General features: G+C 41.1%; 2 protein-coding genes across 3 annotated transcripts; both read right to left on the reverse strand.

The window, feature by feature from the left end:
• Positions 1-9745: 9745 nt before the first annotated feature.
• LOC122029965 lies at positions 9746-21497 on the reverse strand. 2 transcript variants are annotated; one of them, XM_042589110.1, is made up of 5 exons: positions 21279-21497; positions 21025-21207; positions 20880-20939; positions 10341-10572; positions 9746-9956 (listed from the first exon to the last, which is right to left on the reverse strand). In XM_042589110.1, the coding sequence occupies exons 1-5, from the start codon at positions 21489-21491 to the stop codon at positions 9862-9864; spliced, it is 783 nt and encodes a 260-aa protein (XP_042445044.1). In that variant the 5' UTR covers positions 21492-21497; the 3' UTR covers positions 9746-9861. The 2 variants fall into 2 exon arrangements, with proteins under 2 accessions (XP_042445044.1, XP_042445045.1); XM_042589111.1 differs by lacking the exon at positions 9746-9956 and having other exon boundaries at positions 10089-10572.
• Positions 21498-24368: 2871 nt separating this feature from the next.
• Positions 24369-24947, reverse strand: LOC122028944. Its single transcript, XM_042587915.1, has one exon. The coding sequence runs from the start codon at positions 24945-24947 to the stop codon at positions 24369-24371; it is 579 nt and encodes a 192-aa protein (XP_042443849.1).
• Between the last annotated feature and the right edge of the window lie 475 nt (positions 24948-25422).

A 25422-nucleotide genomic window follows, 5' to 3' on the forward strand; every position in this document is an offset into this window, starting at 1 on the left:
AGGCGAGGTAGTGAGGATTGCCCTTATATACAGTGGACGGACAAGATTCACCCCTTCCCATCGTGGAAGACGTAGGGAAGCGCGATTGCTTCGCTATTGAGACGACGCGTGCATAATTTGGTCGGAACAAGTGAACGACTACCCTTTCGGCTACCCGTTTCGTGACTGCTTGTCAAGATAGAGAGCGGCCTTCCCGGCTTTTCGACCGTCGTAAGGGTCGGAGTGGGGCAATTGAGAAAAGGTGAGAACAAGTTTGGGATTTGCTCCTGCCGATTAGTGGGTTCACATGTCGAAATTTTGATGTATCCAAAATATTAAATTTTTAATATAATATAAATTTTATCGATTGATACATAAAAAATTTAATATATAAATTTTATAATAATATTAAAAATTAGGAAAAATTGTCTTACAGTCCTCATTCATAAATATAAGTTTGAATTCAGTCTCCATTATTAGAAAACTTTATTTCTACTTCCTAATTAAAAAGTATAGATATCAATTTATCTAATTATTTCATCCCTTAAAAATATATATAATTTCTCTTAAATTTAATACATAAATTAGAATTTTATTATATTTCTATCAAATTGAACATGATTCTTTTTCCATATCAAATAAAAAATATACTAAATTCTCTTTAAACAATACTAATGTGCAAAATTTATGAAGAATTATATTAAGCGGAAAAACAATCATACTCAATTTTCTACTCCCTAATTAAACATAATAGATACTAATTTACATAATTGCCTCTTATATTTTTTAAGTATAAAAAATTTAAAAATTAGTATAATTCCTCTTAAATTCATCACATAAAAATAGAATCTATTATATTTTCTATCAAATTGAATACGACCATTTTTCGACTTCAATTAGATAAAAAATATACTAGATTCTTTTTAAATATGGTTCAATCGAATAAAAAATATATTAGATTCTCTTTAAATGATGCTGAATTTAAGAGGAATTATATTATGCAGAAAAAAAATCGTACTCAATTTAATAGAAAATATACTTGATTCTTATCTTAAAGTGCTAAATTTAAAAAGAATTATATTTATTTTTAGATTTTTTATACCTAATAAATATGACTAGTAATTAGATAATAATATTTTATTTAAGAGAATTGAAGTAAATAAAATTTTATAGGTAAAAAGTGAAAACTAATTTTTTTTAAAGATGAGATTTATATACACAGTTCGACTTATATTTAGGGATTTTTTTTTTCTAATTTACTCTTAAAAATTTTAATACGGTGCTATATAGTGGCACTGAAATTTTTGATATCCTATTTGATATGATTTAATATATTTTGATATAATATATACGGTATATTAAAATTTTAATATATTTTTCATAAATTCTATGATAATATTAGATTATATTAAAATAACATTTTAAAATAATGATATAAATTCTATAATAATAATGATCCTGTCCGAACCAGGGTCAACGAACGCTGGGGATATGACGCTCCTTGCTGGATCCTCGAGTGCTCCGGCAAACCTGCAACAAAACCGAGCCGGGGGGTGTCCCGGCGACGGCCCTCCGACGCTCAAGTCAGGCGAGGGAATAGATGAAGAAGGTGGCTGCAGGATGAAGACTCGCGTACCTCCGGTTGAAGAAGTGGAGGCCTTATATAGACCTCTCGAAGGAGCCTGGGCACACCAATCGAAGCAATCGCCTGCTCTCGACCATGCCTAGGTGTGGGCTTGTCAGAAGGGCATCCATAAGGTCATCCCACTACTGTATCAACCTTTCCGTGACGTGATGGTAGGGCCTTTAATAGTGTCATCTTGCGTACAGTCTAATCATCATGCCTTTGCTGACATACCATATCCCGGGCCGAGCGAATAGGCCGCTCGGCTAATCACTATTTCCTCGCCATGATTCCGGCCGAGCGGACACCCCCGCTCGGCCATTCTGTCCTCGGCCGAGCGGACACCTCCGCTCGGCCACTCGGCTCTGGTTCTACTGCTTTGGCGTCGGAAACCCCAAACCTTTGGCTGGGTAATCTCTGGTTCCGCTCGGACGGGACCCCATCTGTGGGCCCCCCATTCTTATCGCCGGATCACTTGCCTCCCCTTCAAGTCTAGTCGAAGGAGGCAGCGAGTCCGACTGACTGGACTGTATGTCCGAGCGGGTGCTCGTCGCCTTTTGTTTTATAAGTATTCCCCAGGTCACTCGGCGTGTGCGCCGAAATAAGCCGTTCGGCGCTCGTTCAGATGTGACTTGCGGCCTGCCGTCGTTGCCGCCTGTCCGAATCCCCTCGGGAACGGCGGCAATCTATTCCATTAAGGCTGCGCGTGCGTGGTATGGTGCACATTAAATGCGCCGAATCAGTCAGTGCCACGTGTCGACCATTGCGTGGCAGCAACGTTACTTATGATGGGACGCCACCGTTTGAAATGGACGGCCCGATGGTGTCCTTGTTTCTCGCGACCTGGATCGGACGGTGGAGGCCTATCGGCCTCGGCCGTATAAAGCCTCAGCCCCCCTCCTCAGTCGCACATTTGTTCGTGCTTTGTCCTCCTGACTCTTCTGCTGCTGCGGCCTCCGGCGATCCAGTTCCTGTTTTTCGGCGGCTACCATCTCACCGGTGATCTTCTCCGCCCATCTCCTTCTTAGTGAGCCTTCTTTCCTCGCTTACCAGGTCTTCCCTACTCGTTTTACCTCTCTTTCGTTGCTATCCTTTTGTCTCTTCGAGATGGCGAGCTCTTCCGAACCCGCTACCCATGTTCACGGTCCATGGTATATGAGTATGGAAAGTAGGTTCGATGAGGAGTGCGCCCGGCGCGTTGTTAGGACCTACGGGATCCCTGACGACCATGAAATAGTCATAGCCGACCCGACCGACCGGCCCCATAACCCTCCGATCGGTACCATTTGTTTTTTTCTAAACCAATTCCAGGGCGGCCTTAGATTTCCTACCCATCCGTTTATTTTGGAAGTTTGTAATTATTTCCGCATCCCGCTCGGCCAACTTGTGCCGAATTCCTTTAGGTTACTGAGCGGGGTGGTCGTCCTCTTTAGGCTGCACAGTATCCCCCTCGACCCCAAGATATTCCACTACTTCTTCTACCCCAAACAATCCGAGTTGGGCACTTTTATTTTCCAAAGTAGAATAGGCTTCAAATTTTTTGATAATATGCCGACCTCTAACAAGCACTGGAAGGAGTTCTTCTTCTATATACGACTTCCCGAGCGGCCAGCATTCAGAACCAAATGGCAGACCGCTATGCCGACCCAGCCGGAGCTCGACAAATTCAAAAGCAATCCAGCCTACCTTCATGCGGCAAACTGGTTGTCCGGTCAGCGGTACAAAATCGACCAGTTGCTTCTCAAGGGGGTGTTGTACATTTTTGGATTATCTCCCGTTCGGGCCAATCTCCCCTACCGCATGGGTAAGGACTTTTTACTCTCTTCGCCTTTTTTGTCTAACTGATTTTAATTTCTTCCATTGCAGCTGAAGTCATGTGGCGCTCCAAGGCTACCGATCATCTGAAATTGAAGGCCGTGGAAATTGAGGCGGCGACCAAAAAAGAACTCGCCGAGCGGGGTCTTATCCCTGAAACAGAAGTTACCCAATCCGCTTCAACGGAGGTTGAGGCGGATCCTATTTCCTCTGCTCCAGCCGAGTTGGGAGTCCCCCAGGCCGGGGATTCACCACTGGAAGTTCGGCGGAAACGTCGAAGAGACCCCAGCCTTCTGTCGACCCAAGAGGGCGAACCACAAGCGCCGATCGACATCGCTTCGCCAGATCGCACGCCGTCGAAGATCGGGACCCCAGTGGCCTCGCCCATCGCACAACCCTCTGGCTCTCCTCCACGGACTCGTCGTCGCTTACGACGGTTGGGCGAAACTTCAACCATAGGGGAGTCCTCGGGCCAGGCGACTGCGGCTGAGGAAGTGCCGGCCGGCCACCCGACCATCAAGACTACCCTTCGATTCCCATCGGAGGAATATTTATTGTCTGCCGATCGGCCATCAAGCCCCGTTCATGAAATAACCTTGACGGGTCCGATCGCCAAACTTTTCGAGGACGCCCAGATTCGGGTGGCCCTCATGACGCCCAAGCAGCTCGGCGATAACCACATGCAGCAGGCCACTCAGGTAGGTTCATTTTTCTTCCTGTGTCATGCTACTGTTTGGTTCCTGATTTTATTATTTCCCTTACAGCATTGGGCCGAGCAAATCGCCACTAGCCATCGGCTAGCCGAGCTGGAGGATCTCATGGAAAAACTCCAAGTCTCGGGGGGTCCATCGGCCGAGCGGGTGAAACAAGCCCTCGAGGCCGAATAGAAGAAGGTCACCGACCTGGCTACAGAGGTGGCCCGACTTGAAGACTTGGTGAAGAAGCGCGACGGAGACGTGAAGCGCGCCAGTAGCCGGAAGAAGCGGGCGATTGCTGATCTGGACAAGATGAAAGTTGAAGTCCGAGCCCTAGATCAGCAATCTAAGAATCTGGAGGCCCAGCTGAACGCCGAGCGGGAGGACCGTTCGGCAGAACGTACAAAGGCTGAGGTGGACTTGAAGGCAGTCCAAGATTCCTTAACCGCTTCCCCGGGCGGTACTCAAAAAATATAAGGAGGGAGAGCCGAGTCGCCTAGCCGCAGCGCGCCAAGAAAACCTCCGCTCGGAACGGTTCGGCGCAAAATTCGGCGGCAACGTCTCCTCAACTTTCGCCGAGGCGGTCAAGGTCACCATGGCGTACTTGAAGAAGGGGGGGCACCTTCCTACTGACCTGAGCATTCCCTCTTCAGATCTGGCGGCTATGATTGACGATATCCCGGACGCCTTTTTAATTTTGAGGACCCGGAGTGAAGCGAGTTCTTCCAAGTACTTTCTGTATTTCATCTGCTGATGTAAAATTTTTGCATGTGCCGATCGGCGTAATTGTCTTCCTTTGCCTCTATTTTTGTTTGCCCTTCATTGCCGTCTTTTGTCTGTTTGGTGCTTATTCGTAGAGTCAGTTAAGCTCCACGTGTTTCCCACTAGACGACCGATCAGGTCAATCAATTGACTCGATTTCCTTGAAATCGTTTATCGATTGGCTATACTGTTTGCATTCAGTGAATGCGAAGTATTGGCAAACCGATGGCCGATCGGACTTAATTAATTTAGTACTTGCGAACGCTCGTTATTTGGCGTCCTTAGTTCCGTCCAGTAAGTTCGCAGTCGTGGGTTCGGCGTGGATATTTATAGCCGATCTGCGCGGCTCTCGATCTTTAACGACGGAGCTCGTCGGCGAAAAGATTTATAGCCGGTCGGCGCGGCTCTCGATTTTTAACGACGGAGCTCGTCGGTCGTCGGTCTTCTGCTCGGGGATTTATAGACGCCGGCTCGTCTCTACGGTTTAACGTCTGGGCTAGACGGTCTTCCGCTCGGAGAGTTTATAGACGCCGGCTCGTCTCTACGGTTTAACGTCTGGGCTAGACGGTCTATCGCTCGGAGAGTTTATAGACGCTGGCTCGTCTCTACGGTTTAACGTCTGGGCTAGACGGTCTTCCGCTGGGAGAGTTTATAGATGCCGGCTCGTCTCTACGGTTTAACGTCTGGGCTAGACGGCGCGAAGATTTATAGCGACGGCTCGTCTCTTGACTTTAACGTCGGAGCTCGTCGGCGTGGAGAGTTTATAGACGGTCGGCTCGTCTCTACGGTTTAACGTCTGGCTAGACGGTCTTCCGCTCGGAGGGTTTATAGACGCCGGCTCGTCTCTACGGTTTAACGTCTGGCTAGACGGTCTTCCGCTCGGAGAGTTTATAGCCGGTTGGCGCGGCTCTCGTCTTTAACGACGGGCTCGTCGGTCTTCCGCTTGGCTAGACGGTCTTCCGCTCGGAGGGTTTATAGACGCCGGCTCGTCTCTACGGTTTAACGTCTGGGCTAGACGGTCTTCCGCTCGGAGAGTTTATAGACGCCGGCTCGTCTCTACGGTTTAACGTCTGGGCTAGACGGTCTTCCGCTCGGAGGGTTTATAGACGCCGGCTCGTCTCTTCGGTTTAACGTCTGGGCTAGACGGTCTTTCGCTCGGAGGGTTTATAGACGCCGGCTCGTCTCTACGGTTTAACGTCTGGGCTAGACGGTCTTTAAGGCTAATTTTGACGCTTCCGTTCGGTGAAGCTTTTTGCCATCCTTTTTATCACTTTTGCTTCCTGCATTATGAAGATATAGGCTAACAGAAAATATACAAAGAATTAGCGCCATATTACACCACTTTACTTCCCGCATGTGGCCTTCGGTTTTTGTGTTGATGCTTGGGTATCGTACGCCCGGCCGAACGGCACGGGGTCTTCAGCACTGAGCATTTTAATTTGACTCGGATAATTTACCTCCGTCCGAACGGTACGGGGCCTTCGATCCTCGAGCGCTCGGCTCGACCAATTTACCTCCGGCCGAACGACGCGGGGCCTTCGTTATTCGAGCGCCTGGCTCGGATATAAACCTCCCAGCCGATCGGCTCGGGGGCCTTCGCTCTTCAAGCGCCTGGCTCGGATATAAACCTCCCGGCCGATCGGCTCGGGGGCCTTCGCTCTTCGAGCGCCTGGCTCGGATATAAACCTCCCGGCCGATCGGCTCGGGGGGCCTTCGCTATTCGAGCTGCTGGCTCGGATATAAACCTCCCGGCCGATCGGCTCGGAGGGCCTTCGCTCTTCGAGCTCCTGGCTCGGCTAATTTATATGCCCCTGCCAAATCGACAAGGGGTCTTCACGTAGTAAGCCGTTCGGCGGAGAATGCTCAATGTGTTTTCATCTTTTTGCTTCCTGCATTACAAGCATATAGGCGACCGAAATGTATATAAATTTACATTTAGCGCACCTTTCACCCAGCTCGGATAACGTACTCCCGGCCGAACGGCTTGGGGTCTGCTTAGTCGAGCGCTTGGCTCGGATATTATACCTCCGGCCGAACGGCTCGGGGCCTTCTTTATTGAGTCGGTGGCTCGGATCTTCATCCGCTCGACGGCCCGTCCACCCATCTTTCTCCTATGTAGTCAATTCATCGCTTGACATCAAACTCCCGCTCTTGAGGTTCCAGAAGAAGGGCTTGCTATAAGTTGAATTCGGGAGACGAAGCATCTGCTTTTGAGGGAAATGACTGGGGCAGTCGATGCTTCCGCTCGGCCGCTACCTCTTGGACCACCGGGGACTTCGCATGATGTGCCCGGGATGCCTCAACTCTTGGTCCTCTTGGTGGCTGATGGGCAGCGGGCTGCTTTCGTTCGGCTTGGGCCGGTTGTTCGGCATGAGTTCCCTTCCGTCGGGCAGCCTCCGCCTCTTCCACATTTATATACTCATTCGCCCGGTGTAGCATGTGGTCGTAGTCTCTGGGCGGTTTGCGAATGAGCGCGCGGAAGAAGTTCCCTTCCGCGAGGCCTTGCGTGAATGCGTTTACCATTGTCTCCGAGGTGGCTGTGGGGATATCCACCGCTACCTGATTAAATCTCTGTATATACGTCCGGAGAGATTCTCTTGGTTCTTGTTTGATGGTGAACAGGCTGACGCTTGTCCTTTGATAACGTCGGTTGCTCGCAAAGTGATGAAGAAATGTCGTTCGGAACTCCTGGAAACTAGTGATAGAGCCGTCCGACAACCTCCGAAACCACCTATGTGCAGATTCCGATAGAATGGTGAGAAATACCCGGCACTTTACGCCATCGGAGTACTGATGCAAGGTGGCGATGCTGTCGAACTTCCCCAAATGATCGTCGGGGTCGGTCGTCCCATTGTAAGCTCCGATCGGCGGTGGTGTAAAGTATTTTGGTAACGGATCCCGACGTATGGCTTCAGAGAACTGTCGGTGAACCTGCTCGGGCGGTGCGTTCGCTCGGGGGGCTTTGCCCTTCCTATGATCCCGAACGGGAGGCTCATCAGATGAAGATCCTTGCTCCCCGTGAGCGGGCGCGATTTCTGGGGGAGTACGGAAGAGTGCCTGAGGGAACCCTCCTGTTGAAACATATTCCGGGCGGTCTGCTTGCGCCGCCCGGCCTGCTGAAGCCGAGGTTGTTTGCTGTTGCGCTCGCTCAGCTTGTGCTTTCTCCTTTTGCTGCGCCACTATCTTGGCTGCCCTCGCCTCGCCTATAGCGTCCAACTCTTCTTGTGAGAGTACCACGGCATGTAGTATTCCAGCCTCGTCCATTGCCTCTGCTCGGATGCAGGTGCGTTCCCACAGACGGCGCCAAATTGACCCTGTCCGAACCAGGGGTCAACGAACGCTGGGGATGTGGCGCTCCCTGCTGGATCCTCGAGTGCTCCGGCAAACCTGCAACAAAACCGAGCCGGGGGGGGGGGGGTGTGTCCCGGCGACGACTCTCCGACGTTCAAGTCAGGCGAGGGAATAGATGAAGAAGGTGGCTGCAGGATGAAGACTCGCGTACCTCCGGTTGAAGAAGTGGAGGCCTTATATAGACCTCTCGAAGGAGCCTGGGCACACCAATCGAAGCAATCGCCTGCTCTCGACCATGCCTAGGTGTGGGCTTGTCAGAAGGGCATCCATAAGGCCATCCCACTACTGTATCAACCTTTCCGTGACGTGATGGTAGGGCCTTTAATAGTGTCATCTTGCGTACAGTCTAATCATCATGCCTTTGCTGACATACCATATCCCGGGCCGAGCGAATAGGCCGCTCGGCTAATCACTATTTCCTCGCCATGATTCCGGCCGAACGGACACCCCCGCTCGGTCATTCTGTCCTCGGCCGAGCGGACACCTCCGCTCGGCCACTCGGCTCCGGTTCTACTGCTTTGGCGTCGGAAACCCCAAACCTTTGGCTGGGTAATCTCTGGTTCCGCTCGGACGGGACCCCATCTGTGGATCCCCATTCTTACCGCCAGATCAAATAATAATAATATTATTATTATTTTCTTGATATTAGACCAGCTCAATACATTTTCATGTTATTCTTTTACTTAAATTTAAGTACATCGATATTTTAGTCAATACATTAAAATAAACTTAAGAAGATAAATAAATAAATTTAAATACTTGACGAGGAAAAGAAATTTGACTTAAATTTGAGAGGGAGTAGGTGGGGCCGGTAGTTGAAGCGGCTTCCACGTGTTGTTGGCAGAGGAAAACGAAACAAGTACTATTTGCTCTTGTTTAACTTCAGTTCTGCCCTTCCCGGGATAGTACCGGACCGAAAGGACAAGTAACAGGCAGACCGGTCATAGCTCACCGGATTTGCGGAGGAAAATTAGCGTTATATTTGCAAGGCCAGAAAGGAGGGAGATGAAGAGAAATTATTATTTGAAGCCTTTTGCCGTCCCAATGATGTTCATATAAATATGGTAAACAATAATTCATTCGCTTTTAGTATTTTTTTATCAACTTGGCTATAGGTTAATATTACGGATGCCTATTAATTATTAATACATATGGTCAAGATATAAAAAAAATATATTTAGATATGTCAAATTTTGATCATAAAATCTTATATGATAGATAACATTCTATACCTTAATCACTATATCATCTTGAGGAGACTAGTGATATTCTATACAAGCCTATCGGTACAATAGAGTTTGTTATCATTTTAGTATTTAATTTACATCGACTAATTTTAAAGATAATCGGTTTAATTTTATAAAATAAAAATTTATTGATTAGATCAGTGAAAATTTTTTGTGAGATAAAATCGTTCATTTCAAAAATAATCAATAAGACTAGTTAAATTAGATGAATAAAAAAAACTCATTCATCAATTCATTAAAATTGAAATAATTCTTAAATGACTGAAAAATTGAAAAAATATTTTTTCACTACATGGCTCCACAGCTACAATCGTCATTTAATTTCGTGGCTGAGTTGCTCGATGAAAAAGTAAATGGAAACTTTCTCACTAGAATATGACCGGCATTATCAAAGAGGAAGGCCCTTTTTTTTTTGGTGAATAGACAGCAACAACTTCGCATATCTGTGCACGTGCTCGCCAAATGCCCCTGGGTTGATCAAATCTGAAATAACACTTTAGGTACTTCAAATCACAGAAACAACTGCTTTTGTACATGAGAAACAACGCAAAAGTCAAGCACTTGAATCTTAACGAAGCACATCAGCGCATGGATTACATGCATGATGCATCGATAGAAAACTAAATATACATAAATACTTCGTTATGATTCAAGTACTTGAATAGACAGTCCTTTGCAGCCTTGCAGTAATAAACAAATGGGAAGGTCTTCAACTACATAGAAACTTCAATTTCACAATTGTGAAGAATCATAAAGTATAATTGAAAAGTTGCATGATGTTTGGAGATTTGGAAAACAATTATCTATAAACAATTGCCTATGTGACACGGTGACATCTACACCAATATGCAATTCCACCACCTCTACCTTGAGCAACTGCAATTTCCTCGTCAATGTAGAACCAAATGAAAAAGGGATCTTTGCTAGTGGGCTCTCTCTCTGTTTCTCCAAGATCAATTTGCAATGGACCAAATGGTCCGAGCTTTATACGGATGGTCTGAAAAATGAATGCCAATATTCTATTCTTCCATGAAAATTTGCCCTCGAAAGTAAGAGACCCGACAGGACCCAAAAATACACCATTCTCTATCCTTTTTGCCTGATGAAATCAATGTGTTAATGAATAATACATCTTTCTGCTAGTTTTTTAAAAAATCTATGCCGCATGAATTCTAAAATACGAAAAACTCATATATATAGGAAATATAAAAATAAGAATATCTAGTTTCATCAATTAAACATGACATAAGAAAATAATACATAAACATAAAGACAAAGAACCTGATTAAAAAGTTATTATCCTTGTCCTAACGTTGTCGGATTGATCCCCGTTGAAGAACATACAGCGAAAAGAAGAGGAAGGTCTTCTTAGAGATTTAGGATATGACAACGCCGAAAATCTTCTTGTTGATGGGGAAGAAGAAATTATGTCAAAATTATATCCTAAAAATTTAGGGATCTCCTCTTATATAGACAATTCAATTCGTTATCGACTCATAGATGATAACGGATTGGGCTAAAGGAGTTATCATGGGAATTTCAATGATAGGCTCCTCCAATTGCATTGGAGATATCATGGGAATATCTTGATTCACTAAGTTGGATATGCAATATCCATAATGTGTGGTATGATAACCATACAGCTACTGATCACACTAGTACTGGCCACAGGAGGATCGCCAATGCTTTGCTCAAAAGATATTTCCCTGATTTTATCCCTCCCATTGTCCTCAATAAATTTGACATTTCCTATTTCAAAGAAGGATCTCTTAGAAGGATCATAAAATTTATATCCCTTGATTTCTCGGAGTAACCTATAAAATTACAGTTAACTGTTCTTGAGTCCAGTTTCCTTTCGTTAGGCCTGTAAGGCTTAGCCTCAGCCAAACAACTCCAGATGTATAAATACCTAATGTTAGGTTGTTTGCTCGTCCACATCTTGAATGGAGTTTTAGTTACTGTCTTACTAGATACTCTATTGAGTAAGTAAATTGCAGTCTTAAGTGTCTCACCCCATAAAGACTCCGGTAGAGAAGTGAAAGCAATATACTTCTCACCATATCTTTACAGTTCGATTGCGGCGCTCAGCTACATCATTCTGAATGGGTGTACCAGACATGGTATATTCATACACAATCCCACACTCAACAAGGTAGTTCGCAAAATATTCTAAACGTTGTTCACCTGATCCATCATATCGACCGTAATATTCACCTCCACGTTCGGATCAAATGGTTTTAATTTTCTTACTTAGTTGAAGTTCAACTTCGGATTTGAAAATTTTAAACATATCCAAAGATTACGACTTCTCATGAATAAGGTACATATAGCCAAATAAGGAATAGTCATCTATAAACCTTATAAAATATGTATGTTTATTTTAAGATGTCTTAGGGAATGATCCATAAATGTTTGTATGTATTAACTCCAAAACGTTACTAAAACGACTAGTCCCTTGTTCCTTTTGTTAATAGTCTTCCCCTTAACACACTTTATACAAACATCAAAGTCTGACATGTTAAAAGAATTGAAAATTCTACATGACATTAACCTTTCTAAGCATTATTTGGATATATGCCCTAAACACATATGTCGCAATATAGAGAAATTCTCGTTGGTGAATTTGCGTTTCGTACCTATACTATCATTATTACATTGTCAACTGTAGCAGTAAAGGTGTTCGATTTATAAAGCTTATTAACTAAGGAATCATTGCCAACCAACACTGAATTAAAGAAAATATTAAAAATTCCATTTATAAATGAACAAGAATAACCTGATTTGTCCAAATAAGAAATTAAAATTAAATTCTGTTGAAGAAACAGTACAATAAATATATTTTTTAAATTCAAAAAGACATTGGTTCCTAAATAAAACCTAAAAATATCAATCAACTCGACTTTAGTTTTCTTTCCATTCCCCGTATAAATATATCTTTTACCATCAAGCGGAAGTTGACTCTTGAGACAACCTACATAGTGAAACTTATATGAATAGTAGCACCGATATCTATCCATCAAGTGAGTTAGCGTACTTGAGGCAGTTTTTCTTCATATTGTCTTTCTTCTTGCAAAAACAAAAAATAAATGAAATCCTCATCCTGTTTCTTGCGCTCCTTATGGCCATTGCCTTCGGAATTTACAGTTTATTTTCCTATTGATTTGCACGTAGTTGTGATCCTCTTTCATTTTTGGCTCACACTTTGAAAATCAGATGATAAGTGAGCACTTTTAGATGTCTTAATCTTCAGTCTCCCCTCCTCTTGCAAGCATTGAGTTCATTCAATATCCACTTTTCCTTTTGAGTATTATACGATATCTTAAAAGAAGTGAATCATGCAAGCAGAGACATCAAGACGAAATACACTAACATACTCTTAAACATATCAAGTTTTAATGCTTTCATACTTGTCGCTATATTGGACATCTTCATAATGTACTCCCTTATATTTCCTTTACTACTGTACAACATGGTTACCAACTTCGTAAGAAGTGTGGTAATCTTGACCTTTTCATTTAAGGTGAATTAATCTGCCAGTTGGTTAAGAAAACTCCTAGCATCTCCTCCCTCTGTTTTGGAACTCTTTATTGGTGTTGCTATAGAAAGCCTTATGATACTCGGACATATACGATTTGATATCTTCCATAACTAAAATTCAACCCTCTGCTTTATAGTGTTAACACTGGTCAAAGATGTGGGACGATCGTTCCTTAATGCATAGTCTAAGTCCATGCAATCTAAGATTATGATCCTATATTCTTTCTATTTAGTAAAATTTGAACCAGTTAATATTGGGATGTTATTAATACTAGCGGGTACATATTACACTGAAATTAAAAGAGTGTAGATTATATAAGTTCATGATTTAATTAAAGCCAAGAACATAGATAAAATTATGCAAATAAAATTAAATTTTAAATGCATATATATGTGCTCTTTATGAGATGTCAAATACAACATTGTATTTTACTCTGTGAACTAAAATATAATTTGTTAGCGATACTTTCTGATATAACTTAAACTTTAATTAGCTATACAATGTGTCTTCCTTTGAGTTGATCCATTATGCACATAATATGATACTTTATATGAGTTATATATTAGTGCATAACTCACAACAATCTTAATCAACCACATAATATATCTTCTGGCAGACATATTTTGTATGTGATCTAAACAAAACAATATTTTGTTTCATAGTTGTAACCTACCTTAAGCATATATCTAGCATAAAAGTAACATTCCTTTGGGTCGATTACTTTTAGCATAGATATACGTCTACCAATATAAAATGCACTAAATCTATTGATGTGCGTAGATTATATATACTTTATGCATGTTTTAACTTACATTCACTTACTTTTTTTCATATGTTTTATAGATTTTTACCCCTCTTTCTCATATTTTTAGCATAGTTATTCCCTTTAGCATAGATATACGTACCTTTATTTTTAGCATATGTTCTATGCATTTTCAGAGTAACAACGATGTTGAAACATGCTTCGAAGGAACAAAAGAAGAAGAGCAAAGCCCCAATCGTGTGGCTTCATATAGTCGTGGCTCCATAATCATGGGCAAGCAGCACAAGGTCATACTAAAGGGCACGACCATGCCACTCAACCAGAGAAGAGCGAAGCTTCAGTGTTAGAATTTGAAAGATGTCCTAAGACAATCACCTTATGGTTTTTTCTATTTATTTGATAAGTATATATTCACTATTTGAGTACATATTATATGTTTGATTGTCTTAAACTCATTTACTGAATGCCCGTAATATAACTCATAGCATGAGAGAATTTGTGATTGGATCGTAACTAGTGATTATCTCTACATGTGCAATTATAAATATATTGAAATTTCCCTAGTCGTCGAATTAATGCATTCGGACATCATCAATTCTGTAAGACTAGCACGGGTTATACTCCTTGGTTCGATCAAGCAGTTGTTTTCTCACTGGCTGGAGATATTGGGATGTCGAGAGTTAAACGTGAATGCTGGTTATGGTAACTAGTTCATTGGAGTGACTCGCTGTAAGACTTCATATGATTCTCTACATACATATAGATATGTCTGTGAAATTCTTACTACAACACGAGTATAAGTTTCCTTGAACTTAAGGTATACAAGTCATCTTGGTCATGGAGACTTATACTTTGACATCTTAAGCAAACATCTCATTAAAGTGTGGACCTGGAATGATTGGGTATAAGTTGAAGTGCCCGAAGGTGTTTGAATAGCCCACAGAGGATTCACCGCTCCTTGCGAGGAGACGTATACCCTACGGCCACTCGTTAGGATTATTACTCAAAGTCTCTTGTACACATGTACGAGTAATTTGAATCCGCAAAACGAGAAAGTATTACTTGGGCTAGGTGTAACGTAATCAGCCTAGCGGGGACAAGACACATACACCATATCCTGAACTAAGTGGGTATAAGACGAGTGAAAGGAACGAGACACGATTCACTGTAGCTGTTGAAGGGTTTAGAATTAATTTTAAGATCAACTATGATTTTTCGACTAATTGGAGATCATGATGTACTCCTAGGTGTCACTCATGATCGTTCTATAATTAAGTAGTTAATTATGGATGACCAAGATAAACCAGAAACCTATTGGGTCACACGCACTAACGAGTCTATAAAATACATAAAACAAGTTAAAGAATAGAATTCTTAAATCAAGAGATAAATATTTGGTTGGGTCATACATAAGACAAATATGAAAATATTTGTCGCAATGGAAACGCGGATGTGCCACATCTCTTATGGAAGAGTTGGACCATATTTGGTTTAATCATGAATTAGTCATGAACCAACTTTGTTTAGTTGTGAACCAAATAAAGGGGTTAATGGACTAATTTTTTATTAAGGGATAATGGGTTGAATTTGGGCTTGTTAATCCAACTCATTAATGAGGGTTATATATATGATTAAGAGAAAATTATACACATGAGATCATTAATTGGCTTGTAAGATTTTTGAAAAACTTTAACCTAATTTCTCTTCTCCTCTCCCTCTCCCCTCTCTCTTTGCCACCACCAACAAGGGGAAGCCCTTCCCCTTGTTGTCGTGACCACCACAAGGAAGAAATCTCTTCCTTGTGCGCTTCTCTTCCTCTTCCTCTTGATCCCTCTTCTTCACTCGTGGCTAATAACTTCCAGAGAGGCTTGTACTTAAGAAGTTGTTTCGAGGAACTCGGCATGGATACGAATAGAGGCGAGGTTCGACAACGTCGTCACGGTTGATGTCCTTCTCGTTACAGGTCATTTGTAAGATACACCTAGCATAAATTTACTTTTCATAAAAAAAAATTAATTATGCGATCATGTTTGGCATGTTGTATCCTTGTATGCGTGTGGTGCGTGTGATGTAATAATTTAGGAATTATTATTGTTTTATTTTCCACTGCGCATGTTTACGCAACGTATTTTAACACACACCGCATCGGGCATATCCCAACATCGATCGTGTGGTTTCACATGATGGTGCTAAATTACCAGAGCTGATCTAGGGTATAGTCGTGCCAAATGGCACAATCGTGTCATTCCAGCAGAGAGGCTTCACACCCTAGCGGTGCCAATTAACACGACCGTGCTATTCCAACAGAGAGGCTTCACATCCTGGTCGTGCCAATTGACACAACCGTGCCATTTCAGCAGAGAGGATTCAAGCCTTGGTCGTACCAAAAGGTACAGTCGTGACACAGGCTGTGAACAGGTCATGTTCTGCTTTATAAAAGAGGACTTCTCTCCCTTCTCAAGGGAGAAAGGTTCTTCCTCTTGAAAGATCTATCTTGGTCCAGATCTACCTCCTTCTCACTTCGATCGAAGATCTAAAGTCGTATTCGTCATTCTCCTTCGACTCCAGAGGCAAAGGATTGGATTCAAAGATCACTCGACGTCTTGGATTAGCTTCTTCCCCTCTTCTCTCTAGATTTGGGGTTTAAGCTTGTAATTTCAATGTCTCTGGATTCATTTCTTCCTATCATGGAGTAGATATGATTGTTCTAAGATTAAGAGAGTAGTTGTGATGTGTGATTGATGCATACTCATTGGATTTGCCAATTTCCTTTCCATATGACATTGCTTATGTCTTAATCCATTTGATCTTATGTGTGTAAGGTGTGTTTGTGTTTAAATCTCATGTATGATTGAATGATTGTATTGTTTTGTTCACCCCGTAGAGGGGACACACTAGATAGTATGACCGGAAGGGCCCTAGTGACAAATCTATCCCTTTAAATGTACATCTAGAGTGTCACCTTGAAAGGGAGGATAATTCTCTACAAGAAAGTATTGAATTAGACTTAATGGGTTATCTCTATGTCTATGTTATCAAGTATTTAGTGTTCTCTAGTGAATGAATGACCGAGGGCTCTAGTGACAGGGATAACCCTTAAACCAGACTTCCTAGGGTTTACTTCCATTTGGTAGCATTAGATATTAAAAGGAATTGTACTCCGTCACAACTATCACAGGGTAGTGTTGATATTGAATTAAGCTTCCTACATGTGTATAGGGATAGAAGAAGGGTAATAGGTAATTCTAATCACAACAATTAGCATCACAATAAAACCAAACTCCTAGAACACTCCTCTCGACCACAATTCCTCAATCAACTCTCTCTCTCTTTCTCCTTGCTTTACTTCTCTCCACTTTAAGTGCATAGATCGTTTAGCTAATTCGTTGTGTGAATCTCTAGTCTTATATCCAGTCCTTGTGGATTCGATATCTTTTATTACTTGACGACAACTGTGCACTTGCAGATTGCACACATCACCTACTTAAGATGTCTTCCTTTAGGCTGACACAATAGTTCAACTTAATAGCATGTTATGTAGATAGATCTAAGAAAATGTTAGGAACTTTATTTGAATAAAAATTACTTAATTAGAGTTACCAGTACAAAAATTAGGCTTATGAATCGATTGGTACCATATGACAAATCCAATTGATTGCCCTAATCGATTAGAAAATCTATTGTATATGATTTCAGGATCCCTATCAAGTGTCTATATATCGATTAAAAAAAACCCCTTTCATTTAAGTGGGACCTACCCATTAAGAAGTTGAAAACAATGAGTGGGACCCACCCTTGAGAAGTTCTTGTATTTTTTTTTGTCAAGTAGAAGTGTTGATCGATTAAAACAAATTGAATCGATTGTTTTAAAGCTTTTAAAACTTTTAATAGATTGAAAATGATTTCAATCGATTGATAATTGATTCTATCGCGGGTTTAAGATTGTTAATCGATTAGATATCAATCATAATCGATTGAAAGTACCAATTGATTAATTTATCGATTCCAATCGAGTCTGACGCGATTTCAGCCTGTTAATTGATTAGGAAAAATTATTAATTGATTGATAGCAAGATTTTATCAAATTTTAATCGATTGGAAAAAATTGTAAATTAATTGGTAACCTAATGATTTGATCGATCAGAAATCAATCCTTTATTTGATCCCGTCGTCCCCAACTGAATTGATTGGATCAATCAATTCCCATCAATTATGTTCGCTATTTTAGACTTTGTAATCGATTGACCGACCAAGCCAATGAATTAGGTCATCGTAATTTGACCTAAAAATTAGGTTAAACATCGTGTTCTTCACAGAAACATGAAAAACTTAGAAAATAAGTCTATCCTAGGTTTTTTATATATGATTTTTGACGATCAAAAACTGTGTTATACTAGAAAAACTTAATCTAGCATACAAAATAAAGATCGACGCAAAACTCAACCTTTACTGCCATGAAAACAAAGAAACAGAGCGAGACATTGATACCATATGTTCGTTCATGTAAAAAACCTACGTCCCATGAATTCTAAAACACAAAGAACTCATATATAAGAAATACAAGAACAAGATCTAGTTTCATCAATTAAACATGACATAAGAAAGTAATACATAAACATAAAAACAAGGAACCTGATTGAAGAGTTATTGTCCTTGTCCTTGTGTCGTCGGCTTGATCCCTACGGAAGAAGATGTAGCGAAAAGAAGAGGAAGATCTTCCAAGGGTCTTAGGGGGTAACAACGCCAAAAAGCTTCTTGTCGATGGGGAACAAAGAATTAGGTCAAGATTATGCCCTAAACCATAGGGACCTCCTCTTATATAGACAATTCAATCCGTTATCAGCCCATAGATAATAATGGATTGGGCTAAAGGATTCTACACATTGAACCCGTATCCAATAACCCAAAACCCAATAAACATAAGTTAGATCACTCGATTGTATTCACATGTTCAACTTATAAATAAACTCACCTAATAGGGATAATAAAATTCAACACTTTCAACTATAATTAATCTAGACCACTACACTAATGTGACTCAAAAATAATATGATATGAAGATGTTCCATTAACCAAATGGATTGACGATGCATATATTGGTGAACTTACTAGCTTACTAACAGATTTTACTCATTATACATCCTTTGATAATCAATGTTAGGAAAGATTTTTCAAATTCTTTATTTATTCCTCCGAAATTTATTGCGGGGTTGGAAATGGTTTGAATACATGCCATTTTTTCCACTACTAGAAAAAATTTTAGCTACTAGAATAATGAAACGTGATGAGAAAGCTCTTCAAGATTTATTCTACTGCTCTTGGATATGATTCTTCTTAAGAGGACTATTATATAGTATAATATATAAAATAACTCTTAATGACACGACATGACTACAACAATATATAATGAATTATATTAAAATAATCCAGTTGGACCAAACTCTGAACACTAACTATATATTAACTCTTATTGACACTAACAGTATTTGCCTATGTCTAACTTTTTATATAAAATAGAAAATCCTCACAAAGAAAGAGGCCATGATTAAAATGATAACTGAGAGGATGAGGCAAAGATCCAGCTGATGCCAACAACAAATAGCAAAGAAGACCTCGACAATTGTTCAGTAGGGAGCACAACAAAAGTTGCTCAACTGGAGATGTGAGCATGTAGTCACTCAACTGAAATGCAAGCAGGGGGCTGCTTAATTAAAGGCATGAGTAGGAATTTGCTCAAGTGAAGACCAAGGTAGCAATTTGAAAGCCTTGACAATTCAAGTTGGATTGAGTTTCGCTTTAGTTTTAACATGCTATCAAGTGGAAACGTCATTTCTAACAATGCTGGACTGAGAGAGCATAATAAAAAGAATAAGAATGAAAAGTAGATTCTATCAATTAATCTTGCATCTCAAAATCAAAATAATAATTCTTATACTATGCTTAAATAGTTAGGATTCGTAAGAGTCTTAGCATTTTACGTTTGATTTAGGTTGCTCTTGAACTTTGACAGCACTAATTGTTCTCGTATCTATATTTTCGAAGTATTATTCCAACATAGGTAATTGAGTGTTGGTGGGAAAGAGTCAACTAAATTAGTAGAGCACGAAGTTAAGCATTTACTTCAAGGATTGGTATTCAAGATTGAATAACAAAGAGGAAGGCAACAACATAATTGCAGCCCCATTCCAATCTCATGCCTAAATTAAGATAAGCATACTAGAAATAGAACTATATGGATCTTGATTATTGCAAAAGATGTTATTTATTTGGGTAAGGAGAAGAAAAAACAAAGGGATGAGAAGAAATGATACAATCGGGATACCCCTCATTGTCTTTTCCTTCATCGACTTAGCCCTTGCCCTCCTGCATAGTATTACACCGTTCTTTGCCTCTCCCACAATCGGTCGTTTATGCCTTCCTCCTCGATCTCCGATCCTCTACCTTTCAGTTATAGGCAATTCAGTTGAAAATTAAGCATAGAATGGTCCTTGATCATTTTATTCTTGATATTGAAAATTGAAGTCCTTTACCACGACTGAGACTGAGGAATTCCAACTTCTCCCTCTCACATCTCGTCATCCTTGCCAACTTTCTCCCACCCCTCGCTATGGTTGAGACTGAGGAATTGTGACTTCTCCCTCTCGCATCTCGTCAACCTTATGGTTGAGGTTGAGGAATTGTGACTTCTTCTTGCAACCTGTCAACCTTGTCCATTCCCTCTCTTCCGTATCTCCTCATTACTATCAACTCCCTACTGTATCTCTTCATCATTGCCAATGCACTCCTCCAGCCTACCTCGATCGTTGGTGCCTTTGCATCACCATATTGGACCAAGAATGATTCAAAAGCAGGGAAGAGGGGAGTTTGGGGTTGCTTCAAAAGCATCAACCTTACACGGAATTCCTTTCTCTCTGTGCAGGCAAACAAACCCTTGGAATTGGAACAGAGTGGTAGCCATCCGAACCCATCCATTCTAAAATTATTGCATAAGATGAATGCATGTGACCCATAATTATCAGGGAAATGAATGCATCAGCTATAGAAAAATGAATCGTAGGGAAAAGAATTTGAATTTCGAAACACGTCATGCCTGTGAGAAACTCACCGCAGCATCAAATCGTTGAACTGCAGTGATGGGAAAGTATCGTCCCTTGTCCAACTTACCCTGAAGAAAACACAATCCACTTACGAATGTGCCGGTGAGAACATATATAGACAAATCAACGTCGACACGAGCAAATTGAGTTCACCTGGGCCGTGAATATAAGCATCCAAGTCCTCCCCGGCGACTCCGTACCACCGAGGGTCTCGAGAAACGAGGATGGCTCCGCCTTTCCCTTCTTGATCGAAGCGAGGGCAGCGAGGACTTGGGCCGGCGGAGCCTTCCTGGTCTTCGCCGCCGCCTTCAGCACCTCCACGCTCGCCGCCACGTCCTACAAGTACACCAAAGTCAAGAAGAGACCTAAATCAACAAACCCAAGGATCGCAGATAAATATCACCGACCGATTCCTCCTCCAGTAAGGGCGTCGGGAACTTCTCATCCTCCTCGACGGCTTCAAGCTCAGGCGACGCCGCCGGCGGAGGAGGTATCCGGTGGCGGAGGAGAGTTGGGGATGCGGGAACACGGGTGATTTGGGATTTGAAGAAGGGACGACACTTGGTTAGAAGAAGGGGCGGAGACGGAGAAATTGGGCGAGGGATTGAGAAAAATGCCATCTGTTTTTGCTGGGTTCAGAAATTTTTGGAGGGAGATAAAAAGTTTGTGGTTTTGAAAATAACGGAACGACCTTTGCATACGTGGCGAGTCGCCAATCGCGCATCTACAATGGTAAGAACGGTGGTTAATTTTTTTAGGGTCCCTGCCACATCATTTATTTTTTCTAAAAAATAATAATAACGGTGGTTATGCACATTATTCATCTCTTCCATCTCAAATATGAACTTTTAATTATTATCACGAGAGGATATTTAATTTTTCAAACTGATTAATTTTTACAGATGATCAATTTAATTTAATAACAAATTTTATCAATCATCACATATATTAAAAATTATTAATAAAAACTCATGCCAATGATAAATAGTCTGAAGTCCACTTTTCAAAGGAAAGTATGATGGCGTTCAATCATACTTTGTACAAGGTCTGCTTGATGAATGACAAGAAGATGATCTAGTGCAACGAGTGGAATCCAGCTAAATTTCATCGTCATAATTATTTTTATGCAAAAGTTAAAACCAACATTATTCCACAAATATTATTTGACATGTATTTGGGCCCCAACTTTGTTTGTGGGAGTGCATAATTATTGCACTGATGAATTTTTAAAAATGGATACAGTGAGCCCCCAATGTAATAAGATAGCGTCTTATGATATGGGTAAGGATAATGCTTTAGAGTTATAGATGAACAAAAAACATGATAGCACTAGCCCCAAGCGTCCATTCTTGTTATAGAAGAATATCAAGACAAAATAGAGAACATTTTGTTAGAAAAAAAATATTTGAGTGAATGATGATGATTTAAGAGTGACAGTTATATATATACTCATGTCAAATATTTTTTTATTGTTGGTCATGATGAGACGAATAAAGATAAATCAAGTACTGAATGACCACTTACCCTTTAAGTGGGAGGATTATTTACCACTCTTAAAATTGGAACTCTTGCCGATACGTACAAGTCTACCCTAAATATTGAAAATGGAAGCTAATTTTAACTACTTTAATCTTGTTAGATGTTTTTAAAAGTAGACAACTGTAACTACTTTACAGAATCTGCACTCATACAGCGGTAAAGCTTATTCGATTATAAAACTTTCCGTTGTGAACCAAACATGTAATCCACTATTGGTGGATTCTTAATGTTGTTTGGTCTGTGAGTGTAAGTTGAGGCTCCTTGTTAGGGCATCCAATGGGAGGTTTTTAAAAAAATTATAAAATAAAAAATTGAAGAAAAAAAGTCTTGTCATTTTAGATGTGATATTTGTGATTTGTAATTTAAGAGCGGCAAATGTACTATTTCATTTCAAAATTAATAATATGGATGAAGACATTAATTAATAATGCATAATTTTTTTTCTTTTGATAATGTAGGATCTATTAAAAACAGATTATAATTTTTTTTTCATTATGAATAAAGTGATAGGTTTTATATTTTTAACGTGAAATTGAAATAACATAAGATTAAACAAACTCATAAAGAGCTTTAATCATCTGAGATATCTTAAACTTCACTGTGGCTTCCCACCGGAAACCTACCACCAAACAACTTCCATTTACCAACCACATCACTATCTTCTATTCAGTGACCCAAGCTCCAGAATTATGACCATGCTACGAACCAACCACTATCAAAAACCACGCACTACTTTCGTTTAATTACTTCGAAGTTATTGCAGCTCACTTCACGTCTCATTCTAATAAATTTTCTGTCCCGAAAAATATAAATCCGTTATATTAACGTCTCTTAATATCTACTCTATAGATATAGAGAGAAATACATATAGATACATAGACATCAAACGCATGGTAGGATAAATCTCAGATTGTCAGTTCCTAAGAATCGATCCTTGATCATTACGCATGAGATGTCATGCATCCACCGTCTGCACTACACCTTGGAGTAAATTTTCTACCCCTGAAGCTATGATGCAATAGTAGGGTTAGAGTTGTCACGCAAATATATATAGTTCGATCTTCAATTATAATATATTTATATATTTTTTTTCCAAATAGAATACGTAATCAAAGTATGCTAGACTTCTAAATTATTTATCGTGAGTACTTTTTGATTTACCCAGTCCGATGACCAATAACAAATTTTTATATGATCAAACCGATCACTTAGAATTAATCAATGAAGTTAATTAAATTATCTCTTTTTTCTAATAAATTATTCTCATGTCATACTTTTAGCCTTGTTTTTTTTTCATTAAAAAACAGTATGAAAGATTAATAGTGCGTTTAGCTACCTATATAATTCTGTTTTTCCTAAGAAAAATAAAAAGAAAAAGAAAAAGAAAAAAATATTTTAAAAAATAGAAAATAATAGTATCGTCATTTTTGTTGTGCACAGAAGGAAGCTTTTTTTTTTTTTTAACTAAAAAATATTTCATTGCAAATCCAATAATCTTGCGTTGTTCGGTTTAATCAAATATCATATTCAAGAAACATGACTCACGCCGAATCCGCCCTTTGTATTCTTCTTCGCTTAGCTTTATAGAAAGAAGTTAGACATCCTACCTCACACACCACGTGACATGACCACAAGACGACGCGGTGGCCCACCGAGAATTGTTTGTTTCGCAATTAGCACGTGACCTATTATTAAAAAGGCTGAAGTAATCGTGACCGTTCGTGTCGTGCGATCCCACAAAAAAACCTAAAAGCAACGCCACTCTGAATGTGCATTCTGGTCCCAAAAAACTATTCAAAAAAAACAAAAGGATAAAGAACCGAGCTAATTCCCTTTTCGTGTTCTTCCACATCTGACATCACCTTGGTCGCAATTTTTTTTTTACGAATTACAAAATTTACATCCTCTCGTCGCTATTAGAAAAGGAATCCAAATAAGCAGGGACCGTCGACAGCGTATCAGACGGCAGGGAGCGACTCAGTTCGCCACGTTTGATCAGATATATCGTACGGTCCGGAGACCTCATCGGTGTAATCAAACAGTGCGCCATCCAACGCTACGACACCCTCGGTCGCCACGGTTGCCTCCTCCAGCTCCTCCGGCTGCATCCAGAGTCCGAACCCGTCGGCAGCGTCGTCGGGCCCCCAGATCTGGCCGACACCGGCAACCTCAGCGTCCACCGAAACCCCGACCTCCTCCTCCACGGCAGCCCCGCGCTCGTCCGCAGACGACGGGGCGTCGGTCGGCGGGAGTCCGAGCTCATCGTCAGAGGCCTCGAACAAGAACCCTATATCAGGCTGCGCCACCACCTCATATCTCTCCTCCGAGAGCTGCGAGACGGGAAGCGGAGCAGGGGGCGGGAGGCCGATCTCCTCCTCCAAGCTCTTCATGACAAACTCAAGGTCCTGCTCGCCGGTAGGGCCGGCGTCGTCGTCGAGTATGTCAAAGAGTAGGTCGGCTCTGAGGCGCTTCACCTCCGGCGACACTGCCTCGTCAGCCTCCTCGAAGTGGCGTTTGAGCTCGCCGGAACAATCCATCAGGGGAGAGAATTTGATAGGGATATTTTGGGGAAAGCGATGAAAAATAAGGGTGTTTTGGGCAGGAGGAGAGGATTGAGTCGGGGTCTTATATAGGGATGGCCGTGGTGGTTTTTTTATAGGATTGAGGATTAAAGTAACAACTGCAAATAAAATTTAAAAAAAAAAATAAAAGAATGGGAGCGGGTTCTGAGGGCACCCACCTGTGACGTCACCATCACGGACGCCAAGCTTTCCTCTAGCCCACTTCTCCAAAATCAATATCGCGGACGTATCCGTTATGAGTCGAATTTGAAGTCTGGATTTGGCGTCCGCGGCTTGGCGTGGTCGCTGGGGCATGTGACGCTGAGAAGCGAGGAGACGTAATTAGTAGGGCAGTTATTTATGGCTTTTGTCATTATTTATTTATTTATTTATTAAAAAATAGAAGCAATTATTTGGACATTATCGAAAATAAATGAGAGAAAGAGCTGAG

This window comes from Zingiber officinale, chromosome 10B (assembly GCF_018446385.1).
Source record: "Zingiber officinale cultivar Zhangliang chromosome 10B, Zo_v1.1, whole genome shotgun sequence".
NCBI lineage: Eukaryota > Viridiplantae > Streptophyta > Magnoliopsida > Zingiberales > Zingiberaceae > Zingiber > Zingiber officinale.